This window comes from Sus scrofa, chromosome 18 (assembly GCF_054392235.1).
Source record: "Sus scrofa isolate SSC_HxYL_T2T_F1_AM1 chromosome 18, Sscrofa_HxYL_maternal_Yorkshire_Landrace_v2.0, whole genome shotgun sequence".
Classification (NCBI taxonomy): domain Eukaryota; kingdom Metazoa; phylum Chordata; class Mammalia; order Artiodactyla; family Suidae; genus Sus; species Sus scrofa.
Window position 1 is genome coordinate 64704464 of NC_139400.1, and position 25974 is coordinate 64730437.

Sequence of the window (25974 nt, forward strand, 5' to 3'; positions counted from 1 at the left end):
CCGCGGAGGCTGGACTCCCTGTCTTGGGAAGCGAGCCGCTGAGCTGGTCCAGACGCCCACCGCCGCCCCTGCTCCGCGCTCCTTGCCCCTGGCTGGGTTTCCTTCTGCGCTAACCTAAGTCGCCGCCGCCGCCGCTGAGGGTCGCCGGGCAGCCTGCGGGCGGGGAGCCGGTGACCCGGGCCGCGCCGGAAGCCAGGAGCCGAGGCTGAGCCCGGGATGGCGCGCCAGGTAAGGCGAACCGGGATCCCGCCGCGAGCCGCGGAGGACAGATGGACCGAAGGGCGCCTCCGCGGATCTCCTGCGCGTGGCGATGTGCGGACCTCGCAGGCGGGGGAGGGGGAGGGCCCGGGACCCGGCAACTTTGGGATCCGGCTGTGCATGGCTGGGGGCGGGAGAGGCTGGTGCGCAGGATTTGGTGGGGAGAAGTCCAGGTTCCCCGACGTCCCCCTCCCTTTTCCCCGCTCGGCCGTGGACATGTGCTCGGAGCCTGTCTCCACCTTTGGAAACACTTTCCTTTGAATTAAGCATCACCCTCTCTCTGGGAGCGGCGGGCACAAAGGCCTAGGAGGAATGAGTGTATCTGTTTACTTTTATTCTTGGTGGGATCCTTGACCCCGGTTGGGATCGGGGGAGGGGGGAAACAAAGTCCCAGGTTTTATCCATTAGGTAAGATATGTAGGTCTGAGAGCCGAAGGGAGAACCCATCTGTCATAGCCCGGGACCAGTTCGGGCCAGTTGTGTGCGGGGCTGACAGGGTGCTGGGAAAACATGGCAATACCAGGGGGGACTGGCTGCAGGTTCTGGGCCCTGGAGCTAGTTTGGTAATAGTAGTGGCTCCTGAGCTTGGACCAAACTCAGGCAACTGTAGACCCCAGGGTTTGAGGACCGGAGCAGAGGCGGGTGTTGGGAGAGTGGCTGGGGCAGTCCGTGGCCAGGCAGAGCAACACTGTGCCAGGACCTTGGTATCATCGGTGCCCCACAAGTTCCTGGGAGAAAGGGCAATGCCAGGCAGATTGGGTGCTGTGGAATCAGGGGCTGTCTCCTCCGCAGATGTGGTGATATGTAGTTAGGGAGCCTCAGGACACCCTGGCTCAGATATGCCCACTGGCCTCCTTCTGCCACAGTTTCCTCCTCTATAAAATGAGGGCTTGGACCCCTGATCTTTCAGATCTGATGTTCCAGGAGGTGTTGTAACTCACACGTGTAGCTTCCTGGAGAAGGGGCCCAGGAGTGGCCTGGGGGAGAGGTCAGTCTGTCAGATGAGAGAGACAGGGAGAGCCTTCTGTCTTTCTGTCCAGCACAACTCTCAAGTGCCTAAGCCTACGGGAACACAGCCCACAGGTGGTGGCAGCAGAGTTCAGGGTCTGATCTGGAAGCCCCAGTGGGAGCCTGAAGCACTGGGAGAGCTGGTCTGCACCAGGAAGGACCTAAGGGCCAATCTGTGGCCTGAGTGTTTGCACATCTTGCTCACTCCCTTCTTTGCATGTGCATTCATGAACGCACACACACTCACTCCTCTTCGTCTGCTTTTTCTGGGTAGGGGGAGACCAGCGATGGAGAGCCCCCACCCCACCCCCCCGCCCCAGCCCCGGCCACAGTCAGTTCCCGTTCCCGTTTTATGAGAACTTTGTCATAGAAGAATTTATCTTGAGGCTGACAGGGTGAATGGCCTGGAAACCATCTCTTCCGGATGTCTAAAAGAGCTGGTATATTTAGCCAGGAGATAAAGAGGCACCCAGGGTCAGGAGTAGTGTGGGTACAAGCCCCACTGTGTAGCTGGAGGTGGCAGCCTCTGACTCGCAGGGAGATGTTAGGCAGACGGATTTGGCTGCAAGAATAGGAACCCTAGCACTTACTACGTCCCGGCATTTGTTCTGGACACTTTTCCTGTGTTAATTCCTTTAGTCTTCACAAAGTCCCTATGAGAGAGGGTGTTATGATCCCAGTTTGTTTTGTTTTGTTTTTTAATGGTCACACCTGCGGCACATGGAAGTTCCCCAGCCTGGGACTGAATCCAAGCCGCAGCTGTGACATACACTGCAGCAGTGTCAATGCCAGATCCTTTAACCCATTGTGCCAGGCCAGGATTGAAAATGTGCCTCTCAGAGTTCCCGTTGTGGTTCAGTGGCTAACAAATCCAACTAGAATCCATGAGGATGAGGGTTTGATCCCTGTTCTTGCTCAGTGGGTTAAGGATCCTGCCTTGCCGTGAGCTGTGGTGTAGGTCACAGATGTGGCTCAGATCTGGCATTGCTGTGGCTGTGGTGCAGGCCAGCAGCTGTAGCTCGGATTTGACCCCTAGCCTGGGAACTTATATATGCCATGGGTTCAGCTCTAAAAAGCAAAAAAAAAAGAAAAGAAAAGAAAATGCACCTCTGCAGTGACCTGAGCCATGGCAGTCGACTGCTGCACCACAGCGGGAACTTGAATCCCAGTTGAGTTTGCTGAGCCCATAGCTAATAGGAAGCAAAGCAGGAATTGGAATTCCAGCAGCCTGGCTCCTGAAGTCAAGCCCAAACCCCCATACTCTGCCCGTTTGTGTGTCCAGAACTTCTGAACTCCTAGATGAGGCCGGCAATAGTGTAGTGAGCGCCCCGTTGCTACAGGTAATTAAGTAGAAACTGCAGAGCCCTCCTGTTTTGAGTAGAAGTTGGCGCTAAATGTTCACAGCCCCTAACGGTGTCCAGCGGTTGTGGGTGATTTCTAGTTCACAGACATGCTGCGATGGCCCGCTCACCCCTGGGGGGGAGGAGAGGGTCCTGTTCACTCCGGTGGTTTTCATTTCCAGCAGGCCGGGCAGGTGCTGCCCAGTCCTAGCCCGACTGGACTGCAGCTCTGCCCTGGCCCTGTGATCTTAAACCTAGCGTGTGGCAGAGTCACCTGGGAAGCTTGAAAATGTCGATTTCTGGGCTCTGAAAAGCACGAAACATGTCGTGATTTGGTAGATCTAAGATGAGGTGAGAAAACCAGTCCTAATTAAAAGGAAACTGTGAAGTCAAAAACCCTAAAAACCCTTTTGTTTTTTTCCGCCGTTAGGTTGTAAGTAGCTTCCGATGAGGGAAGACAACACACAGCATTTTGCACCCAGTTCGCTAAACAGAGAAGCTGTCTGCAGACTTGAACTAGCTCTCCAGCCGGAGGAGCGTGCTCGGCTCTGCTGGGCGCTTCCTCACCCCACTCTCTGCTCCAGCAGGGCCGTGCGTTTGGACTCTGCCATTTAGCGGTGGCCACAGGACCTTTTACATTTGTACTTAAGACCCTTCCCCTCCCCCCCCACCTTAAAAAACTTGTTAGATCTGGCGTTGCCACTCGGATTCAATCCCTGGCTCAGAAACTTCCTTATGCTGTGAGTGTGGCCAAAAAAGAAAGAGAAAAAAAATCATATTAAATGTTCAGCTTTTGTTAACAGGTTACTAGGAATGAGAGTGTTTGTTACCGATACTCTCATGATCTATCCCTATGAACTCTTTTTTTTTTTTTTTGCTTTTTAGGGTCGCACTGGCAGCACGTGTAAGTTCCCAGGCTAGGGGGTCAAATCCGAGCTGCAGCTGCCGGCCTATGCCACAGCCACAGCAATGCGGAATCCTTAACCCACCGAACAAGGCCAGGGATTGAACCCGCATCCTCATGGATACTAGTCGGATTCATTTCCGCTGTGCCACACAATGAACTTTATTGGGTAGTAATAATTTTCTAAAAAGAGGAGCTTTGATGCTGGGTTTGTTAAGGTTTACCACTCTCATGATTTGTTATGGTCACAGTCAGGCATGTCTGAAGGGGCACCGAGATCTCAGTGCAAAGGCCCAGGTCCTCGCCGTGGCCCCTGGCTGTCTGCCAGCTCGTGCAGCTTCTTGCTTTGGGACGTTCACCCTACTCACGGGGCGAAGCAGCTGCCTTTGTGGGGCCGTTCTGTCGATCAAATGAGAGATCCGAGGTGCTTGGGAGTGTGGTGCCATCACTCCTCTGCTGATGTTTAGGCCCCTTGAAAGCTGCCCGTGTGCGACACCCCACTTAGCATGCGTGAGAGGGTCAAGTCAGAGAGGGAGCGGGAGCGCCATGGAACTGGGAGGCTGGCCGGGGTCTCGGCACCTGGTCCATGTACAGAACACGGCATGCTGGGGAAGCAGACTCAGCCACGACCCCCAGCTCTCATCACCAGCTAGGGAGGGAGGGGTTCAGGCTGACATCACTTCACAGGGAGGCTCGTGTTCCCTAAGGAGGGGCCTTGTTAGAAAACTGGACCCCCCCCCCCCATAGCTCAGTAGATGGTACCAGCATGATCTTCCCTTGAGCAAACTCAGACCTGCTGAGCCAGCTCTGTGTGGAGCTGCCAGAGATGGAGAAGCCATGAGCCTCCAAGGCCATCTGACTTGTCTCTGCTTACCAGCCTCCTGTAAAGGGGCATGCGTGGAACTGTTGTTCTGCAGGTGCAGAGTCGGATGTCAGTCAGATGCACCCCTAGCTTATAGTTCTTAGAAGAATCGGCTTACACTAACCAGGCTCACAAAGGACAGATAGATAAATCAGAATATGCCACTTCCTTAATTTACAGTGAAAAAATAGAGCTGTCGGTCAAACTGGAACTGTATGGTGGCTGGTTAAGTCTTTGACCATCTGCCATGGAATCTGAACTGGCCAGCCAGTGTTCTTGGAGGCAAGCACAGAGGTTTGCTGCAAGAGCCAGTGGCTTGGAGCCAGAGTGGCCTGAAGCATCCACTGCCATTAGGAAGAGCCCTGCAGTGCAGGACAGACACTTGTGTCACCTGGGCAAGGCTGGGGACACCCAAATTCTTCGCTTCCAGCGCCCTTCTCTAGACCCTCCAGGCTGCAGGAACCGCACCAGCCCCTCAGCCTGCCCTCTAGCCTCCCAGACAGGTCCCCAGTCCAGGTCCTGGGCATTCCAAACTCCCCCCATCGCTTGGCCCCTCCAGGTGGCTGATCTTCCCCCAGGGCTTGGTTTGGGGGACACTTACTTTGCTCTAGTGTATTGGTCACGGTGGGAGTTTAATACATCAATGAAGCAGTTGTAACTTCCCGACCTTCTCCTGCCCCCTCCCACTTTTCCTTGGGTATGGCAGTGAGAGGATGGGACTGTTGATAAGGGGTCCCCAGCCTCTCTGACTCTGTAACCTTCTCTTTTTTGGCTATATCCATGGCATGTGGAAAGTCCTGGGCCAGGGATCAAGCCGGTGCCACAGCAGCAACCCAAGCCACAGCAGTGACAACACCAAATCCTTAACCACTAGGCCACCAGGGAACTGCTGGGTTTTTCGGCTTTTTTTTTTTTTTTTTTTTTTCTTTTTAGGGCCGTACCCGCGGCCTATAGAGATTCCCAAGCTAGGGGTCAAATCAGAGCTACAGCCTCCAGCCTACGCCAGAGCCATATCAATGCAAGATTCAAGCTGTGTCTGCGACCTACACCACAGCTCATGGCAACGCCGGATCCTTAACCCACTGAGCAAGGCCAGGGATCGAACCTGCATCCTCAGGGTTACTAGTCAGATTCGTTTCTGTTGCACCACAACAGGAACTCTGGGAACTCCTGTTTTTAAAAAATTAGCACGAAATGTTTCTTATCTTGCAAAGCTGTAAGGTAGGAGCTGGTGTTCTCCAGGGGTGAGCCTGGGTCCTCTCTGCACCCTGAAACAGACCTCAGAGTCATGGGCTCCCAGGCCAGAGGAGTGAGGCTAGGTCAGGGCGGGGGAGCTTGGTCATCTGGGAGGGATGGGACTGCGGCCTGCGTGGGCTTTGGCGGCGTCATCTCCGGCAGTTTAGTGCCTGCGTGCTGCAGGGTCCCCGTGGAGAGGTGGAGGTCCCCACAGCGGGCCAGGGCCTTGGAGGTCTAGGGAGACTGGAAAGCGAGGGCGGGCACAGACCCGGGTCTAGGAGAGCAGCTGGAACCAGAGCCCAGCTGGCTGAGCCCGAGGGTCCGTGGAGGAAGCGGGGAGTCTGCGGCTCTTCTGTCTGTCATGGGAGGCGGGTGTGGCCGGCGGGGCTGGTGGGCAGGCTCTGCCGCTGCAGACTTGAGGCCTGCGTGGGGTTTTCCTTCTCGCTCTTCCTTGGGGCGGGGCTGGGAGGAGCCATATGGACGTTTTACACGCTTGATTCTTGGCTGTTGGATCATCCCCGCTGAAAATATGGGCTGTTTGTTCTTTGTCGTATGTCTCCACTTTGCTTGTAAACTTTTCAAATGCTGTGGTGTTAGTATCCCAAGTCCTTGCTCATTCAAAGTGAAGTTTGCCTGTTGCTCAGTGAGTCTGTAACACGGTGAACTTGGGGGTGCCGGCAGTTCCCGTCCTGGGGGTGACCTTTTCCTGGGCCCAGGCCACAGGGCACGAGACTGTCTGTATTAGCTTCTCAGGGTTGCCGTAAAAAGGACCACAAACCTGGGGGACTTAAACAGTACATTTATTCCCTCACAGGCGGGAGGGGAGACGTCCAAAACTAAGACGTCGGTGGGGCCACGTCCCCTCTGCGGGGTCGCAGAGGGGGTCCTGCCTCACCTCTTCCAGCTCGTGGCGGCCCCGGGAGGTTCCTGGGCTTGTGGCCGCATCACTGCCATCTCTGCCTCCATTGTCACATGGCCTTGGCGTCCCTGGGGTCTGCCTCTGCTCCTCTTGTTCTAAGAACTGCAGCGGTGTTGGGTTCAGGACAAACCTCATCCATCATGACCTCATCTTAACTAATTACATCTACAGGACCCTGTTTCCCAATAAGGCCACAGTCACAGGTACTGGGGAGAAGACTTCGCTGCGTCTTTTGGGGGACACAGTTGACCCCCATCACTGTCTCTTGAGCAGATGCCTATTGCCCCTTGGCCGGTACCCACGTGCCGAGCACCCACTCCGTGCTCTCACCACTCCCCCCTCCCTGGTGTCCACCTGGACACACAGGCTGGGTCCCCAAGCTGGGGACAGCTAGGCCAGCCTCACCGGGAGGGAACCAGCCAACTCCCCTGAGGTTGTGCCCACAGGTGTCCATTGCCTTCCGGGACCTGGCCGTGCGGTTCTCCGAGGACGAGTGGCGGCTGCTCGGGGAGGGGCAGCGGGCCCTCTACCTGGACGTGATGCAGGAGAACTACGAGGCGCTGGTCTCCCTGGGTAAGGATGGGGAAGGCACGCGGGCGGGCACCACCCGGGGCCTGGGTCTTCATCTACACAGTGAGCACTGCTGGTGGTGGCACCTGAGAGCCTGGCACTGAGCTAGGGGCCGCCTGGCTGGTCAGCGTGCCGTCCTGTCTGTGGACTAAAGTAGAGTTCTGGGGGTGATGCTGGGGGGCGCTGAACATCTGCAGAACAGCACTGGGCTCCGAGGTTCCAGCAGTCCCTGGGGTTTGGGTGTCACAGGGACCCATGTACACGGGTGTGGGGATGTGGAGGTGGCTGGGCCGCTCAAGTGACGGTGTGTGGGGGCGGAGGCCAGCGCCCCCTCCTGGGACTGTCTCTTTTCTTCCCCAGGGACAGCGGAGCTGCTTCCACTCTCTGCCTTCCTGACTCCCATGGAGCCTGGAGGAGCCAGAGGGGCTGGGGATGGCCAGGAGCCTCCTAGAGGAGCAGGCCCCCTGGGTGAGTAACCTTTGGCAGATGAGGACTGGACCCCTTTGGGGGTCCTGGTTCCCCGGGTAGCCTGGGCCTGGTTGGACTCACTCTTGTCCCTCCCATGGTGTGGTTGTCAGCCCCTCCACTCCTGAGGGGACGCTGCGACCTCAGCCCTCCCCACCTCACCAGGCTTCCCACACTGACCCCTCCCTGATCTCTCACCCTCACCCCTCTGGGCCAGGAGCCCGGTACACTGTTGCCTGTTGCACGAAGTGCTCAGACGAAACTTGGGGTCACCCTTGGCGAGCATCCTCTCTTTGGGCCCCCTCCTGCCACTACCCCGGCAGAGCCAGCTTGGAGCCCCTGGGGGTCCAGAGACCTCGGATGTTGGATGTGGTCTGTGGGGTGCCAGGAAAGGCAGAGGGCCCGGGTGCTGGCGGGTTGGGGAGCCCTCCCTAGCACTTCCCTTGGGGAGTAAAGGGAACACGTGACAGAGCACAGAACTCAGTTACACACAGCCCCCAGCATCCTGGTCCTGGCTCTTCCCACGGGCGGGTCGCCTGCTCTGAGCCCAGGTCCTCCTTACCTGTGGACACTGGCCTCTCCTTTGCGGCCCCTCGAGCGGCAGGAGAATGACATGAATTCAGCGTGAAGACAGCAGAAGCGTGGGTGCTGTGCTGATGCGGGCGGGGTTCCCTGTGGCCTTTCCGCAGGAGGAGCCCCTCAGCACAGCCTGCACCTGACCGCCCTGGTGCAGCTGGTGAAGGAGATCCCCGACTTCCTGTTCCGGGAAGCCAGCCCGGAGAACGGGGGTGCCGGCCTGGATGGGGAGGGCACCGGCCCCGGGGGTGAGTGCACAGCGGGCGGCCCCTCTGCCTCCACAAGAGATGTGCCATGCACCTGCCGGGCCCTGGTGGAGTCGCCCCATTACACAGAGGCCCAGGTGGCATGCTGGCCTCTGAGAGTGCGTGGGTCCTGGGGAGACAGCGGCTTCTGACTTCCTCGCGGTGGTCCTACCTGGCTGCTTCCTGCCCTCGTGGCCCCATCGCCTTGTGCCCATGTGGCAGGCAAGGCCATCCCTGTCCTGTAGATGAGGAAGAGGAAGCAGAGCCTTATCCGAGTGGCCCCTAGCCAGGCCCCCCAGCCTTCGCCCTTCCTGCCTCATCAGACTCCCCTTCTTCTCCGGGCCCTGTTTGCCTGCCACACTCACCTCCTTGGGGGTCTGTGCCCACCAGTCCCAGTCCCGAGGGTTCCTCAAGTCTGCTCAGTTGATGGGAGGGTGGCCGGGGTCTCATCAGAACACGACCACTCACTGCTGGGAATCTGCCCCAGAGCCCAGGGACGACAAGGCAGAGGTTGCTGAGGTCCTGGTTGTTAGGGGGATACAGCAGGGAGGGGCCAGGATGGGACAACGCTGGGGACATGCTACCTCCTTCTGGGCTTACAGTCTAGTTCCAGTGTCCTCTCCCTCCTCCCTGACAGCAGCCGGGACAGAGGACGCATGCCCCCTTCAAGGCCTGCTCACCCACCTTCCGGACACACCTGTGGGCCAGCCCAGCGTGGCTCCCTCCCCGAGCAGCAGCTCTGACCCGCCCGGAGCCAGGGGGCAGGGGAGCCCCCTCCCCATCAGTGAGTGGGACCCAGCAAGGGGCCTTGCACCCTCTTCTTTTTCTCCAGGACTTCGTTTCCTGCCTTGCGAACTGGGGTCAGGCTCCCCAGGGCACAGGCCCCGTGCCCGGCCTCTGGGGACCAGCGAGCAAGCAGGATGCTTGGCCCCACGCCAAGCGCTGTGTGCAGTGTGCCTGTGCCACTGGACCTGACTTCTCCCCAGGGCCGCCGTAAGAGCAGGAGAGGACACGGGTGGCCAGTGCAATTTCTCTGTCTCATTTTATTTTAAAAATTGTTGCAAATTTTACATTTGTCTAAAGAGCTGTTTTTAACGAAAATGTTTAAAATTAATATGGCATGAATATGGCACTCCTGAAAAACAGACCCCATTTAGCCTGTGGTTTCAGGTCAGGCACCTTTGCACCTTTGAGAAGCAAGTACAAGCCTGGGGCCCGTGCCTTGAAGCTGTGGGCATCCCTTGCTGAGCCCCAGTCGCAGGCCGGGGTTGGGGGCGGGTCTGGGAGTGAACAACCTTGGTGTCACCTTCTCACCGGAAGGCAACTTCCCCAGAAGGAGGCGGGAACAAGCTAGCTCTGCCACAAATCCAAGTTCCTAGGACTCGGCTGCCCTTGGGGGATTTAGAGGCCAGAGAGGCCTGTCCTGAAGGACACCAGATCTGGGCGATTTCTCAGGGTCAGGATAGCCTTCCTGTCTCTCCTGCAACAGGAACTGCTGACACGCCGAGGCCTGTGGAGGAGGAAGGCCCAGGAGCCCCAGGTGAGGAGCCTATAGCCCCCAGACCTGTAGCCCTGGCTGGAGAAAGGGCCTTGGGAGTCAGGAGGGAGGGCCCGCCGGGGCAGGCGAGGGCTCTCCCACCCGGGCCTCCTGCCAGCCCTCTGAGGACTGTTCTCATGGGTGGGAAATTGCGCCCTATGGGTCCCTCAGCTGCCACCGTCGAGGCTCCACTGACTGGGCTGGCCTTGCAGGAGCCACAGGGGCCTCTCCCGGGAACAGCCCTTTGCAAGGCCTCATCAACTGCCTGAAGGAAATCCTCGAGCCTGTCCCCCAGCACCCCGAGGCACCCCTGAGCTTGCCGCCCCGAGTCCCCAGCCTGGGTGTGTTGCGGCTGAGAGCAGAGCCGGGGCGCGGGAGCCCGCCCTGGGCAGGTGAGTTCCCTGTGGCCTGTCTCCCCAGGCCAAGGTCTCTGCGCCCGTGAAAGCTCAGGCTGCAATTCTGTAGACAGTTCTCTGTAAATATAATGCCTTCCCCGAGGACCGTGGCCTGCTTGGCTGCTCCAGGACCATCCGTGTGGTATTTCTGGAGCCAGGAGGCTGTCTTAGGAGAGCAGCGCTGGTCAGCAAGTAGAAGAAAACTCAGGCCTGGACTTTGCCCCGGATCCTCTGGGTTCTTTGCTTGTCCTGACGTGGGACGTCTGAGAAGGAGCTGTTGAGTGCCGCGAAGTGGGGTGCTGGCGGGGGACTTGGGGATCGTGGCGACACAGTGGAGGCAGGAACGCCGGCCCTGGGCGACTGTGAAAGGCTGTGAAGCCTTTGAGCCTCATCTCCCGTCTGTCAAAGGGGGTAATTGTCCCTGCCTTGGAGGGGTGCTGTGAGGCTCAGGTCCACTAATGATGCTGGAGGGGGGCGGGTGTAGAAAGCTTGGTCCTCCTCGAATTAAGTTCTCTTCGGGCCCAGAGAGCCGTCTACCCGTAGGGACCTAGTCCACCCGCTTCCTCTGTTGGTACTCAGAGGAATACCACGTGCTCTGCCTGCAGGACGCACTTTGCCGTCTTCCTATCGTCCGTCCACTTTGGAGGCTGTGTAGACAGGCTTTTTGAAATCATGCCCTGAGAAGACAGCGACCTGTGCACAGCTGAGTGAGTTACAAGTCGCCGGGTAACTGTGTGTTCCTTGTCCTGCAGTGAAGACAGAGGCAGCCTCAGGGCATTGCCCCCTCCAGGGTCTGCTTGGCTGTCTGAAGGAGATCCCAGAAGCCCGGGGCAGGCGTCCCAGCCCCTCGGGAGTGGGGGACCCCCGGCCACCAGAGGACCCAGGGGCCTGGAGAAGAAGCTCTGGAGGTAAGGGCTGCTGGCTGGGCATCCTTCTCCCCTGCTCCAGACAGCGCTGGAGGTGACCCTCCCCAGGGAGACACTCAGGCCCACACGTCCCTGTGTTGGCCGGAGTAGCCAGACGTTGGGACGGTCACTGTAGGAGGAGCTGGGCATGTAGGAGGCACCTCCGCGTGGTCACGCTCCAGGTTGGCTCTTTGAGTTGGAGCTCAGGGTTCCTGAGGGAAGGGGGAGGGTTGGGAGGGAGAGAGGCAGAAAATAAGACATCACTCCTGCAGTGGACATTTGGGGACCACTTTGACATGGGGGCTCTTGTCACATCCATGTGAGCTCACTGGTGGTTGGTAGTGTCCCAGAACCTTAAGAGACAGGCCTGCTGGCCTTGGAGCAAGGACCCTGACTCGGTGCTGCTGGCTGGCATCCCTCAGTAGAAATCGGGGGGGGGTGGGGGTGATTTGGTTCACCTCCTGGTGATCAGGCAGCGGACACGTTGGAGCTGAGACTGCGGTGGAGGCCAGGGGCCTTGGAGCCCCATCCTAATCCTACAAAGGCCTCATGAGGGGGAGTTCCTGTTGTGGCTCAGCAGGTTAAGAACCCCACTAGTGGGGTTCCCGTCGTGGCTCAGTGGTTAACGAATCCAACTAGGAACCATGAGGTTGCGGGTTCGATCCTTGCCCTTGCTCAGTGGGTTAACGATCCGGCGTTGCCGTGAGCTGTGGTGTAGGTCGCAGACGCGGCTCGGATCCCGCGTTGCTGTGGCTCTGGTGTAGGCCAGTTGCTACAGCTCCGATTCGACCCCTAGCCTGGGAACCTCCATATGCTGTGAGAGCAGCCCAAGAAATGGCAAAAAGACAAAAAAAAAAAAAAAAAAAAAAAAAGAACCCCGCTAGTATCCACGAGAACATGGGTTCGATCCTTGGGCTCATTCGGTGGGTTAGGGATCTGGCGATGCTGTGAGCTGTGGTGTAGGTCGCAGACTCGGCTCAGCTCCCCCGTTGCTGTGGCTGTGGTGTAGGCCAGCGGATGCAGCTCTGATTCCACCCCTAGGCTGGGAACCTCCATATGCCCTGCAGCCTTAGGAAGAAAATAAAAAATACAGGCCTCATGGGGGGCTTCCCACAGGGCCCCGACCCCTACAGACCCCTCCTCCTGGGCCTGGGCCGGGAGCTGGCAGTGCGCTGTCTGCGGTGAAGACGGAGGAAGGCTGGGCCCAGAGCCCCCCTGCGCCTGTGTCCTGTCAGCTCAGCAAGCAGACCCACAGCCCGCCTGCTTCCTGCAGTCCCGGGGACAACAGAGGCACTGCCCGCGTCCAAGTGCCGGGCTGGGGCCCTGCAGCTCAAGGTGAGACCTGGAGTCGTCTGCTCAAGTCGTCCCGGGTGGGCCTCTCAGGACCCCAGGGTTCTGCCAGCACTCTGGGGAGGGGAACCCAGACTGTCACCCCTAGCCCCCACCCTCCTTAACCCAGGCCCTTGCTGGGACAGCCTTCTGTCGCGAGGACCTTCATCTTACGGAGAATCCCTGACTGTCAGGAAGCTGGCTGCCGCATGCGGATCTCCCACCCTGCCCCTGGCCTGGGGACAGCTAGTGTCTCCCCCAGACCCAGGAAGCAGAGAGCAGACCAGAGCCCCCACCGAAGGCTGTCCTGCCCAGCAGGCTCACACGCCGGGCGTAGGACTTGCCACTCCTGAGGAAGGCAGGCCGGGCAGCCGGCTGGGGCTGGGCCGGGGGGACGTGCCGAGGTGGTGACAGGGCCATCTCCCCCGTCCCAGCCGGCAGTGCCTCGAGCTCACCCCTGGCAGCCCTGGAGGCCTGTCTGAAGGGCATTCCCCTGAGTGGGTCGTTACCTCCCCAGCCGCCGGCCACCTCTTGGTCCCGGAGCTACCAGCCAGGAGACCCCGGGTCTCAGAGGCCCCAGCCGCCACCCCTGGGATCACACAGCAAAGGTAGACCGCGTGGCCTGGGGGTGGCATTTGCCCCTGGGCACAGAACGGGGGATGCCGCAGGCCCCACTCCCCCAGCCCCCTCTCAGGCCTGCCCCTGCCTGGGGGGAGCCAGTTAAGCCCTCTGCCGACCGCCTCCTCTGAATGCTCTCACTTACCCTCTGTGCCCCTGAGACCCGCGGCTGGGTTGACGTGGGTTAACGTGCTGCACTGTGGGCTCACTAACCTACCCTAAAGGAGGTCCCCGGGGAGAGGGGTTGGGGCAGGTCTGGGCACCGTTCACGGCCCAGGGGACTTCCTCTCCTGTGCTTTTCCCATAATGCCCACCGTGCTGCTTCCCGCAGAGGGGATCGTGGGGCCGCTGGCACTGGGCCTGCAGCGCTGCAGGGGAGACGGCCCTGCCCCCACCCAGGGCTCGCAAGGGCCCCCCTCCAGCCTCTCCTCATCCAGCAGCGCTGACGAGGACCTGGACTTCCAGAGCCCGGTGGGCAGCCAGGGGCATCGGCCCGGAAAAGGTGAGCCGAGCAGCCTGAGGCCGAGGGCGGATCCTGGGAGAGGTTGGGGGGCCGCTCCTGTCCCACCAGCCAAGTCAGGCCGCGGGCCCAGTGCTGGCAGCAGGACGGGCGTGGCCTGGCAGAGCAGGCGAAGGACCCATTTGCGGCAGGGGTCTGTAGTAGTGACTTGGCTCAGAAGAGGCAGGACAACACCTAAGATCTGTTAGAACATAAAAAATCTCCTCTAGCATCGGATTCTTCCTTCTCCCAGCCAAACAGAAGTCACAGTAACATCAGACTGGCTTCCATGAAAAAACCCCGAGGGGTTTGTGTAAAACCACCTTTACGGGCTTGCTTGGCCCCTCCACGTGGAGGCTTCTCTGTGATCTGCCACCTCCTCGGGGCCTTGCAGGGTTCCCCAGGGTCCCTCTCGACAATCCTGGTGCTTTCCTCTGCCTCATCCGAGGGTACCCCAGTCCCTGGGTTCACCTCTGTGTCCTGGCCTTGCTGCTGTCAGAGGAAAGGCACTTTGCTGGGCCAGCCCCGGCCACTGGGCAGGACAGGGGCCTCTGGTGTCCGTGAGCCTGGGTTCCTGCACCTGCCATGGTGCAGCCCCTTGGGGGTGAGGGCTTTTCCCTCCCAACATGCAGCTGGCTTTTCTTTTCCATTTTTAGTGTTTAATAGGTAACATTATCATTTCGTCTTGGTTGGAAAGCTGGTCTGCCTCCCGCCCGCCCTCCAGACCCCTGCCTCCCCAAGCCCCCCTACTGCGGGTGCCTGCGCTTGCAGGAATGCCGTGTGTGGCCGAGCTCCCTGCGCCCAGCTTCTCCCTGCTCTGTCTTCACACTCCTGAGGTCTCCCTCCGCTTGGTCTTGGCTTCCGGTGCTGCGCCGCCCCCGCCCCCTTCCCACAGCAGCGCAGCAGCAGCTCCGCGGTAGGGACACACACTCGTCATGTGTGTCCTCTCTCCGTGTACCTGATCGTCTGAGTCACCTGTACAGCAGGCGATTTCCCTCTGCCTTGTAGAAGCTTCCAGCCCAGCTCCCTCTGTTGCCCCAGAACTCAGCAGCATCCATGGGGAAAGCCATGTGCAGGGTTCCTTTTGTGACACTATAGGTCTAGCCCCACGAACATGAAGCTCTGGCAGCTTCTCTTATCTTGTCCTCTGCCTGGTTGAGCATCAGCAGACACCTTCAGGCAAGGGCATGGCTGGGCTGTCAGCTCACCTAAGAAGGGCCTTTCCTTTTCTCGAATTTCATTCCATCTAGTTCCTGTTGCTTCCACAGAGATACAACTTGTGCCCTTTGTTTTTTCCCGAGCTGAAATGCACCAGTGGTGCCCTTCTAGACCTGCATCATCATTAGCATTTTCTTTTTCGGGTACCGAAAGCAGCCTGGCATTCGAGCCTCAGGGCCTGTCTCCCTCCTCACAGCCCGCTGACCAGTTTCTCTGTAGACAGCTGATGGGGAGACCTCTCCCAGTGCTGACCAGAGGCAGGACTGACACAGTTTGGGGCCAGGTCTCCATCTGGGTTCCCTGAGCTGGCATGACGGGGCCTGTGGTCTGGGTCCGCCCCCCACCCCAGCAGCCCCAGCTGCACTGGACACGGAGCACAGGCCAGGCTCCTGGGGTTCATGGGACAGAGCTCTGACCGGTCAAGACCGTAAATGTTGGGTTTTCACAGGAAGCCCCGTGGGGAGCTCCCCGCTCCAGGGCCTAGAGAACTGTCTCAGAGAGATACCCACGCCCAGGCTGCAGCCGGCCTGGTCCTGGTCCCCAGCAGGGGACAGGGGGCCACGGAGAGGGGAGCCCAGGAACTGGACAGCAGACACGGAAGGTAAAGCACTGCCCAGTGTCTGGGGCTGTCCTGGGAGCTGCCTCCCCAGTCACTGGCAGGCCCACATCCCAGCCTGAGATGCAACGATGCCGTGGAAACGGTGGGGCTAGAGGCTTGCCAGCACCTGCGTGTGAAGGGGAGGCGGGATGGGACACCCCAAGCAGGGCCCTTGGCAGCGGCATGTCCATGTCCTGGGCATGTTGGCCCCACGTGCCTTGGTGTCTGCCACAGCCCCTGGGCTCTGGGTCCCCAGGAGTCCAGTAGCTGGTCCCGGAAAACAGAGGTCCCGGAGGATCGGGGTGGCTCCCGGGAACTGCGGGGCTGGTGTGTGTCCCACACTAGGAGCTCGTGCGCCCCAGCATCTAGCAGAAGAGTTGTTCTCTGTCCAGTGACTTCCTGGCCTCAGTGCCAACACAGGGCCCTGGGGCTGACCGGCCTCTCGGTTTCTCATTAAAACAGGACTGAGGGGCGAGGCCTGTGAACCAGCCCATCATGGGCAGCGCGTGGGGGACGTGCCTACCAGGAGCCTCCGGCTGGCTAGCCCGCAGGTGCCTGCCTCTGGCACCGTCCCTGCCTGCTACCAGCAAGGCCTCAAGGACCCCGGGACCACCAGGCCAGGACGGTGGAGGTGGCTTCAAGACGGTGAGCTGGGGTCTGCCCCGAACCTACTGGCCAGTTTCCCTCCAGATAAGATCTTTGAAGAAAGAATCAATTTCCCCTTCTGGGCCTCTGTTCCCTCCCTACCTCACACCATCCCGGGCTGCCGGCTGGAGCACGTGTGCTGCTGGCACTGCCAGGTGTGCTGGAGACAAAGCCACCCAAAGTGCTGGAGAGTTCAGGGTGGAGAAAAATAGGAACATTTTGTGCTCTGGATACTGGCCCTAGGTAGGTAAGATGCATGTCTAAGAAGTTCGGTGAGCCCAGACTCTAACATCTTCACATACACAGAAAAGCACTGAAATCATTCATTTGATGAGTTCCCACTGTGGCGCAATGGGGTCAGTGGCACCTTGGGAGCCCTGGGATGCAGGTTCAATCCCAGCCCCACACAGTGGCTTCAGGAGCTGTCATTGCTGAAGCTGTGGCTTAGGTCTGATTCCTGGCCGGGGAATTCCCCCTGCCCCCCAGAATCATTACCTTGAGGTGTCTGCTTTTGTGATTAGCGGTGATCTTTTGATGTTCCACTACTTGTTTATTTCAGCAAAAATTCCCGTTTCTCTTGGCTCCTTCTTTACCTCTTCAGAGCTGTCCCCCTGGGCTTAGTCCTCAGTAAGATCTCCCGATAAAACTGAACTTGCAACTTGGAAAAAAAGAAGCGCTGGAGAGAAGCGGGGGGAGCGCTGCCTTTATCCAGCGGTCAGGTCTCTCTACAGGCAGGAGGCTTATTTCCTTTGTACCAGTTGCCTCTGGGTGGAGGGGGGTCTTCCGCTGCCGCAGCTGCCGCTTGGTTGAACTTCCAGCAGAATCCCTCTTAGGTTGGCTGAAGCGGGCCATAGGGTCTGACTTACTTGAATAAATACAGTATTTCTAATATTGCCACGGGCAAGAGCTGCCTTTGGTGACCTACTCTGGACACCCCTTGGGCTCCTGGTCCCAAGTGAGTGCAGGTAGGCGACCCAGGGCCTGGTGGGAACTGGACTGCCAGTGATTTCCAGGGTCTTGAGACTTCTGGAAGGTTCCCGGGGGGGGCGGCGGGCCAGGCCAGGCTCTGGCTTTGCTTCTCTCCACCTCCGAGGGCCAGTGCGGAAGCTGTTCAGGGTCCACCAGAACTTGCGAGGAGCGGTCTGCTGGGCGGAAAGGGGACTGGCTCTGCCATAGGGCCGATGGACAGAGGGCTCTTCTGCTGTTGTTTGCCCAGGGCCACCCAACAAGCCCTCCCCACTGCACTGCCTGGAGAACTCTCTGAAGGGGATCCTGCCTGGGGGGCCCTTGGGCTTCGCCTGCCTGGTTGGCCCCAGCCCTGGCTCCAGCTCCTGCTCCAGTGTCAGCAGCTCAGAAGGAGAAGACTCGAGGCTGGAGCCCGAGCTCTGGCAGCCCCTCCTGCAGGGTGAGCTCCTTGGGGAGAGGAAGGCTGGAGCAGTGCCCTGGGGGGCTGGCACCCCCTGACCCCAGCCCTGTTTGTCACAGACAGGGACCGCCTTCCCAGCCACAAGGGCCTGGGCCTTCCATCCCCACCCCCTGGGGGTCTGCGCACTGCCAGCCGCCCTGGTGACGGCCCGAGGGGAGGCAAGCCCGGGGACCGCCACGGCCTCAGTGCAGGTGAGCCCAGGGTCTCCTGAGAAGGGGGCGCGTCCCCTGGAAGGGCCACACGTCCAGAGACTGAGTCGTCAGAGCCCACTGGTCACTTGGCCTTACTCTTGCCAGAAAGCTCTCTGCTTTTGTCGTACTCGAGTTCCCCATAGGATGAGCGGCCAGGAGAGGACCTGAAGCTGTTGAGGCACATGAGACCCCAGGAGTGTTATCTGAGTGTGTTTATTTGGACAGCCTGGCAGTGATCTTCATGTGTATGTGTTATAGACACAACATGTGCATGTGACACACACTTCGGTAAATGTACCGTTGCGTTGGTCCAGCCTCTGGATGCTAAGGCTCTTAGCCAGGAACGCCTGGAGCATCCTCATTCGTGGGCAGAGTCGGTCCCATAGGCTCCCCACACCCCCCGCTCTGGGCCATCGTTCTGGCTGGGCCGGCCCTGGCAGTCTTAGTGTGACGGTGGGATGTGCCAGGGCAGAAACCACCGGGGACTTGGAGGCACAGGGCTTATCACTCACAGGTCCTGGAGGGCACGGTACTCGGTGAGGGGTGGGGAGAGAGTGCGAGGTCCTGGCTCGGTCTTTATTAGGCCGATGGTAGGGTGTTTAGGGTTTAACAGTTCGCTCTTCACTGCTTTGCTTAAAGCGTGGGCGTGGAACGCGGGCCCAGGAAGGGAGAGTCACTCAAGTGGTCAGTGGTCTGGGAGTTCCTGCCGTGGTACAGTGGGTTAAGCGTCCAAATGCAGCAGCTCGGGTTGCACTGGGGGTGCAGGTTCAATCCCTGGCCCGGGGCAGTGGGTTAAAGATCCTCACAGCCGTGACTCGGATTCAGTCCCTGGCCCGGTAGCTCCCATGTGCCACACCGTGGGTGCAGCTATAAAATGAGAAAAAGAAAAAGTGGTCAGTAGTCTAGGTCACCCAGATTTGGGGGGCCACCGGGTTCCTGACCCGGTTGTATCGCCAGTAGCTGCGTCATCCAGCCAGCAGTATGTTTGTCCCAGATGGACGTCTTTGAAGTAGATGCCTCGACAGTCAAGCCTCGTGGCAGGCGCTTACACTTCATGTCTGTTCATATGGATGGTAATGATTCCCATTTAAAATTGGGGGGTAATAGACAAAAAGTGTCAAAAGTGAGGTTCCTCCGCCTGGGAGGCCTTAGAGGTTGTCCTGCCAAGAACGCCAGGAACGGCTGCCTGGCTCGCGGTCCAGACCTGACCCCGTGTTTGCTCCCAGCAGGAAAAGCAGAAGAAAAGGCGGGAGGTGGATCCCAGTTGCCCTGGAGAGACGTGTGCTCGGAGACCCCCGGCCAGCCCGGTGCCCTGGGCGACATCAGCAGAGGTAGGGGTGGCTGGGGTATAGGGTCAGAGAAGGGGGCTCCCCGCCCTCAGGCTGGTGACTCCACTAGTCCTTGACCTCTGCGCCGGCCCGAGCCATACCCGTGTTCCTCACTGCCCAGGGGGCCCCTAGCACGTCCCTGGAGGAGCCTCACTGAAGTGGCGCCTGCGGGCTGTGGCCCCTCCACCTGCTCTCTGCAGCCTCCACCTCCCACTAGAGCCGAGGCATCAGGCCGGAGCTGCAGAGGACCCGGAAATAAGCCAGTTCCCGCTCACCACGTGTGCCCTGGCCGGCTGTTCAGCCAGAGATGGGCTCCCTGACAAGCCGGGTAGATCCCTCTTGCATCTCATTGAAAAGTATTCAAAAGTTGAAAGTTTGATTTTTTTTAATTAATTAATTAGTTATTTTTGATTTTTTTTGTTTTTTTGGCCCCGGGCAGCACATGGAGCTCCCCGGCCAAGGATCAGACCCGAGCCAAAGTTGTGCCCTAAGCCGCAGCTGCATCAATGCTGAATCCTTAACTCGCTGTGCCAGGGCCAGGATTAAACCTGTGTCCCAGTGCTCCCAAGATGCCGATGCCAGTCCCATCGCGCCACAGCGGGAACTCTGAAAGTTTGAATTTTGATTTTTATTTTTTGGCCATGTCGAAATACCTGCCGTGAGAACGGCTCTGGCAAAGCGATGTGTGTCCACACCCCAGACACTCTCTGCTCCTTCTGCAGGGGCTGCTGTGGATCCCTGCCCTGCTTCTCAGCTGGAGAAAAGGCCGGGGCTGGGGTCCTGCCAGTCTCTGGGGTCAGCCCATGGGCCCCTGGCCTGGAAGCCGAAGCCTAGTGAAGAGTCCAGGGACATGGGGCCTGGAGACAGAAGACCAGGTGTTACAGGTGAACTGGTGGCTCCCCACCCTCTCAGATCCTTGGGAGCCCTGCAGGCCTGGGGGCCGCTGGGGCTCAGTGTCTGCACGGGCACCCCTGCTCCCACCCACTGTACTTCTGCTGCTCAGCTCCTGGCAGGGCCAGCCGGCCGGACTCCCCAGTCTCAGCTTGGGGACACTTCTTCTTAACACCCTTTCAGGCTCTTTGGGGTCATAGGTAGGAGTCTCTCAACTCCAGCTCACTTCAGGTTGCTTCTTTCTTTTCAGTGTTTTCCTACAGAGATAGCGGGCTTTTTCATAAAAGCACACAGACACTCTTTAGAGGCAAAACAGAAACTGAGACTTTTCCCAGAATAGATATATCCGGAATCCAAGTTTGCGGTCTGAGAAGACTTTAGAGAACAAATGAGCAAACTCGCTCGGTAATGAGTGGCCTGGCCACGTGTGTCCCCAGAGCTGTGGTTCTGCATCCCCTGGGTCCGAGGACAGCCCTAAACCGCATCCGAGACACACAGGAGGGCAGGGTTCTCTCCAGGGCCACTCTGGGACGTGTACCCAGATCTTCACACCCAAAGCCTGCAGTGGGGGCTCCCTTGTGTCTTGGTCCTGGCTCCCCTGGAGGTACAGCTGCTTTATTAGGAGCGATGGGCCGTCCAGAGGCTGCTAGACCCACTGCCCCACCTCAGGAGAAGGACACCCAGGACCACCTTCCTGAGGAGCTTGGCTGGGAGGCGTTTGGGTCCCTGGGCCCCAGTCTTCACTTTCTCTCTGACCGTGGGGGTCCTGGGAAGTGCAGGCTGGAGCCGGGCTGGGGACTCAGACGTGGCGAGAGCAGGGCTGTCCTGCAGGCCAGGTGGTAACAAGGCTTCCTTGTGAGGCTTGCCTTGGGTGGAGGCCGGTTCCAGGGGAACCTGGGGTACAGGAGCAGGTGATTTTTTTTTTCTTTTTTTTAAGTAACTTAAGACTTAAAGTCCTGTGACTGTAACATCTGAATATGGAGGGTGAAGGTCAGGAGCTGATGGGGACCCTGTGGTTTGCTCACAACCAAGAGCTCTGGGTGCTGCTGCAGTCCCCTGGTCACCCCACGGGGAACGCCCAGGCCCCTCTCGGGTCCTCTGCAGATGCTGCCCATGGCCTTGGACTCACATCGTCTGCAGTTTCTCCAGGCCCTGCCGCTGACTTCCTGGGCACATCAGTAGGGCCAGGCCTTTTCTTAGAAGGTGGGAAGGCCACTGTCCTAAGCAGGCTTGGTTACCATGGAGACCCGGTCTGTGATGTATCTGCCCATGAATTCGGAGCTCAGCCCTGATGGTCCCCAGCCTGAGTCGCTTCTGTCCATCTGAAGCCAGGCCTTAGGTGGGGACCCTGCGGGGAGAGAAGGTCCTGACAGCTCTAAGACTCTCACCCACCTCCCACTCTGGTTTCAGCAGGAAGCCACAGGAGGCCCCTTCCCCAGAGTCAGCCCGAGCCGTCCCCCACAGCCACTGTCCCTCCGGCTTTGCCGCTCGCCGCTCCGCGGCCGCCGTGCTCCTGTGGGAGTTCCCTGCAGCAGGAACTTCGCAGCCTGGGTGCCGCCCTCTCGGAGAAGCTGGATCGGCTCGCCGTGGCCCTAGCGGGCCTGTCTCAGGAAGTGGTCACCGTGAGGACCCAGGTGCATCAGCTGGGGCGGCGCCCAAGGGGCCTGGGGCCAAAGGGCCTCCCCCGGGGCCCCCGCTGGGCCAGTGGCCCTGCTCACAGACCCCGGCCCTACTGGAGGCACAAGGGACCCACCAGGCCGAGACCAAAGATCCTGCGGGGTCAGGCTGCAGAACCTTCTGGGCCCAGCTCTAGCCCTTCCCAGCAGCCCCTCTCCTCAGCATGCAGCAGGCGCGCTATGCTGACTGTGTGTCAACCCCTCGGACACACTGGGGGCCGCCAGAGTCCCCTTCCCCCTTCACTGCCCGCTGCCTTACCCTCCCAGGTGGCCCCGCCTGGGGCCAGTGCAGATGGGGAGCCCCTGGCCACAGTAGCTGCACCAGCCAGACCCCTAAACTGGCCGAAGGATCCAAGCAGCCTGTTGGCAGAGCTCCAGAGAGCCCTTGAGGGGGAACTGTGGGGTGGGGAACACAGGGACCCAAGCTGGGGGCCCAGGCCTGCCCAGGATGCTGCTTCTCCTGGGGGCCAGCCTCTCCCCTCGCCCCCCTCCAGCAGAACCTTCCCTGGGTCTGGGCCGTGAAGGGGCCGGGAGTCCGCCCTTGACCTGACTGCCTGGACTCCAGGATGCCGCTTCCTCAGCCACGCCTCTGGCCCTCTCCACTCAGGTTCATTGAAATGTCATTTCCCGTCCCCCAGATCAGCCGAAGCTGGCAGGGGGTGCACAGGCTCCGAGTGCTCAGGCACTCCCAGCAAAGGGGCTGTGAGAGAACCTCTTCCCAGCGGGTGCCGAGAGGGGCGTGGCTCCCTTCTTCCTGGTAAAGTGTGGGGAAGACCTCGGCCCCCTGGTCTAAGCTGGATGTACCTGCAGGGCAGGTGCTTAAAGGAGTTGGTTGCTACGGGGAAGGCCCCCAGGCTCCTACCGAAAGGGGTGTGGCTGAGTGGCCGTTGCCGTTGCTGTTGCCGGCAGTGGGGACCAGCTGCCTGCCCTCCTGCACCCTCGGGAAAGTTCAGCAATCTCCCGAAGGCCGCAGCACCTGTGTTGGCTTCCTGGGGGCGCAGTAACAGCACCGCAGGCCGGGGTCTTAAGCAGCAGGTGTGTTCAGTCTCATGGTTCTGGAGGCCAGAAGTCCAAGGTCAGAGGCTCGGCAGAGTGGGTTCCTTCCGAGGCCGCTCCAGGCCCCTGTCCGTGGCTTGTCCTCCTGTTCACAGGGAACAGGCTCTCCCCGTGCTCATGTCTCCAGACTTCCCTCTCCCCTAAGGACTCCATCCGCATGTCCCCACCGTGACATGATCCCTTCCGTAAAGACCTTGCCGCCGAGCAAGACCACATTCTGGTTCTGGGGTCAGGACTCTAGATGCTTGAATCTGGGGAGGTGATGGTGCAGCGTTACCTCCTAACACCGGAAGGGGCTGAGCTAATCTTGGGTCCCTCGTTGGAGAAGAAAGCATGACCAAGGCCACCAGGCTTGCCTTCCTGGTGGCCAGACTGGCCTGCCCCAGGCCCTACCAGGCAGTGCAGCAGGAACAGCCTGCCTGCCAGCCTCCCCAGTTCCCCCTCCAGGGTCGGATCTGCTCCCAGTCTTTTCCCACCCAAGGCCTTTGCCTTGAATGTTCGGAAGCTGTGCACATGTGTTGCCTAGGAAGGCTGTGCTGTCAGGGCACCTGGGTGCGGCGCTGAGCAACTCGGCACCCAGAAGGACTATAGCCATGACAGCCACACAAGGGGGACCTTGTGGCTGCTGTGTGTCCCTAACATCGGGGCTTTAGGGACACGCATGGGGCTTGGGCCCTGCTCCTCGCTGCCCCTGTGGAAGGAGCAGGCCAGTGATGCCGATGGTGGGGGCCCTGGGCCAGGCAGACAGACAGACATTAAGAGGGGCTGTTGGAATGAATGGAGTAAATCCCAAGATAACTATTTTGGAAGCTGACGTTTGTAAGACTACTGAAGTAAGATGTTTAAGATACAGTTCACAGTCAGCCATTCTCAGTAGAGAATGGGAACAGGAAAGTTCCAGGTTTTCCACCCAGGAAGGCCGGCCCAGCGCCTTTCCAGGCAGAGGGAGCCACGCGGGGCATCTTTCAGAGCCAGCACAGAGGGTGGGATGTGTGGGAAAGGGGGCAGGTGCCCGCCGGCCGTGCTCAGCCCTCCCCCACTGGCCTGCCCGCCCCCCCATCTCGCCCTCTCAGCAGGGGTGAGCAGGGTACACCACCATCCACCTCTCTCTGGCATTGGAAGGTTTGGTTTTGTGGGCTTTGGGACAAATATCAGCCTTCACACCAGTGCTGTGTGGCGGAGGTGAAGGAACGGATGGGCTCAGGGCGGGGGACTGCTCGTGGGCACAGGCCCCCGCCCCCCGGGGCAGAGCCTGGGTGCCCGGCTACTCTGCCCCCTCCCCCCCAGCACAGCCTGTCCGCCTTGCCACAGCCAGGCCAGGGGCTCCTGGTCCAACCGACCCTGCAGGACGTTGGCATCTTTAGGAATGTGGCAAATCAGTAAAAGGAATAGTGAGACGCTCCACCCTCTGCAGCCCCGCCCGTCCCCCAGGGCCACTGCCACACAGTCCAGACGCCTTTAAATGATTCACGGAAAAGCTTCCTAGAATCACTGACTTGGTGAAACATCCGCATGCGGTGTCAGAGTTTGGTACCGTGTCCATCTCCACCTACTTCATGAGGAAATGCCCCTTTGGTGGGAGAAAAGGGACATTTTTGTACTCAGGAATTCCCGGGGCTGAGGTGAGGGCAGAAAGCCTGCCTTCCTGCGGGGCTCACTCCTGTCAGGGTCCTCACTGTCCCCGCGGAGCTCATGCACATCAGCGTCCTCTGTGTCCTACCTGCCACCTGCCAGCCTGGGGCCACTGTAAGGAAAGCGGGAAGGTCCCACCTTGGCAACTCAGCCTGTCAGTCAGTGGGGCACCCCAAAGTCTCCGGGCACCCCAAGGGGTCTGGTAGAAGGGGATCTGAGGTGGAGGGGTGTGGGGGCCACGATGTCGCTGCTCTCTCCTGAGGGAGCTGGACGCACAGGTGGAGCAGACCTGCTCTTGACCTTCCAGTGACCTTGTGATTTGGATGCGGCTTCTGTAAAACAGCCTGCTTTGGGGTTTTATTTTTTAACCCAGCTTGACAAAGTTTGTTCTTTACTCAGTGCCCTTAATGCAGCTCTGTGTACTATAATTGCTGATATATTTAGATGTGAATATACCATCTTATTTTCTGCCTATGTTTGTCTCACTTGTGTTTTTTGGGGGGCGGGGGTAGTCCCTGCTTTCCTGCTCTTTTTTTTTTTCCCTGTCTTTTCTGGGGCTGCACCTGCGGCACATGGAGGTTCCCAGGCTAGGGGTCTAATCGGAGCTGTAGCTGCCGGCCTACACCACAGCCACAGCAACACGGGATCCGAGCAGTGTCTGCGACCTACACCACAGCTCACGGCAATGCCGGATCCTTAACCCACTGAGCGAGGCCAGGGATCAAACCCTCAACCTCATGGTTCCTAGTCAGATTCGTTTCTACTGCGCCACAACAGGAACTCCTATTTATTTATTTAGGCCACACCTGTGGCCTATGGAAGTTCTTGGACCAGGGGTCAAATCCAAGCCATAACTGCAGCCTATGCCCCCACAGTGGCAATACCCACTGCACTGGGCTGGGGATCCAGCCCGCACCCCGCAGAGACATCACTGACTGGATCCTTAACCCGCTGTGCCACAGTGGGAACGCCCATCTTCTCCACTTTAAAGGTAAATGTTTCTGGCTTGGTGGTCGGAGCCACTTACACAGATTCAGTCTGGAGTGGGACCTGGCATTGGTGTCTGTCTGTCCGTCTGTCACTCTATCACGTATCTGTTGACTTTCAGGTGGTAGCAAGCAGAAAAGGAGACTCTTCTTAGTCTGGGGTGCCTCTCACCACCCATCAGGTTGCCTGGGGACCAATTCCTCTGTCAAACCAAGGCAGAGCGGCTGCATTTAGGCAATTCCGATTTAGGAGGCAGTTGCTGGGATCTGGTAGGAGCTTCAGTTCCAGGGCCTTGGCGCCATCTGCAGGGAAGGTCGAGCAATTTACAGACCAAAGCCTCTGCTGGTGGGTCCAAGGAAGGCTGAGAAGCCAGGACATCAGCACCTCCTATTCCTAAATAATTTAAAGGAACCCCTCAAAGTTTCCACTCCGTGTAGGAGGACGTCCTGTGTGTGGTTCCTGGATGTGGGGCGAGCACCTGTCTTACTGTTGTCATGTTCCTCTGCCTAAAGCACAGCTTGCTGCCAGTGGCGGGGTGGGGGAGGGGGTGGGCAAGTGGCACCAGCATCCTTCAGAGACTCCCCACTGACAATGGAATCAAGTCTCAGTTCTTACCCTGACATCCAGAGCCTTCCGTGAGCTGGCCTTGACTTAGGTGAA

At 59.2% G+C, this 25974-nt stretch overlaps 1 protein-coding gene across 19 annotated transcripts; it reads left to right on the forward strand.

Annotated features, from left to right (window-relative positions):
• The first annotated feature begins 20 nt into the window (after nucleotides 1-20).
• On the forward strand, nucleotides 21-24801 carry KRBA1 (KRAB-A domain containing 1). 19 transcript variants are annotated; one of them, XR_014833350.1, is made up of 18 exons: nucleotides 21-228; nucleotides 6974-7100; nucleotides 7458-7565; nucleotides 8252-8386; nucleotides 9021-9167; nucleotides 9873-9923; nucleotides 10133-10312; nucleotides 11068-11223; nucleotides 12337-12555; nucleotides 12984-13157; nucleotides 13499-13669; nucleotides 15945-16127; nucleotides 17344-17532; nucleotides 17613-17744; nucleotides 18974-19075; nucleotides 19795-19956; nucleotides 21377-23861; nucleotides 24143-24801. XR_014833350.1 is itself a non-coding variant. In XM_021078711.2 (18 exons), exons 1-18 carry the CDS (start codon nucleotides 217-219, stop codon nucleotides 22159-22161), a joined length of 3192 nt encoding a protein of 1063 aa, XP_020934370.1. In that variant the 5' UTR covers nucleotides 21-216; the 3' UTR covers nucleotides 22162-24801. The 19 variants fall into 19 exon arrangements, 18 of the variants coding, with proteins under 18 accessions (XP_020934370.1, XP_020934371.1, XP_020934372.1 ...); XM_021078711.2 differs by adding an exon at nucleotides 15333-15485 and having other exon boundaries at nucleotides 18971-19075; nucleotides 21374-24801; XM_021078712.2 differs by adding an exon at nucleotides 15333-15485 and having other exon boundaries at nucleotides 18971-19075; nucleotides 21377-24801.
• Nucleotides 24802-25974: the final 1173 nt, after the last annotated feature.

Excerpts from the sequence above, each read along its gene's own strand:
- KRBA1 (XM_021078711.2), top strand. Across the intron at positions 9,168-9,872 it reads GGGGAGCCCCCTCCCCATCA|GAACTGCTGACACGCCGAGG; the intron begins GTGAGTGGGACC and ends CTCCTGCAACAG. Across the intron at positions 19,957-21,373 it reads CAGAAGACCAGGTGTTACAG|CAGGAAGCCACAGGAGGCCC; the intron begins GTGAACTGGTGG and ends CTCTGGTTTCAG.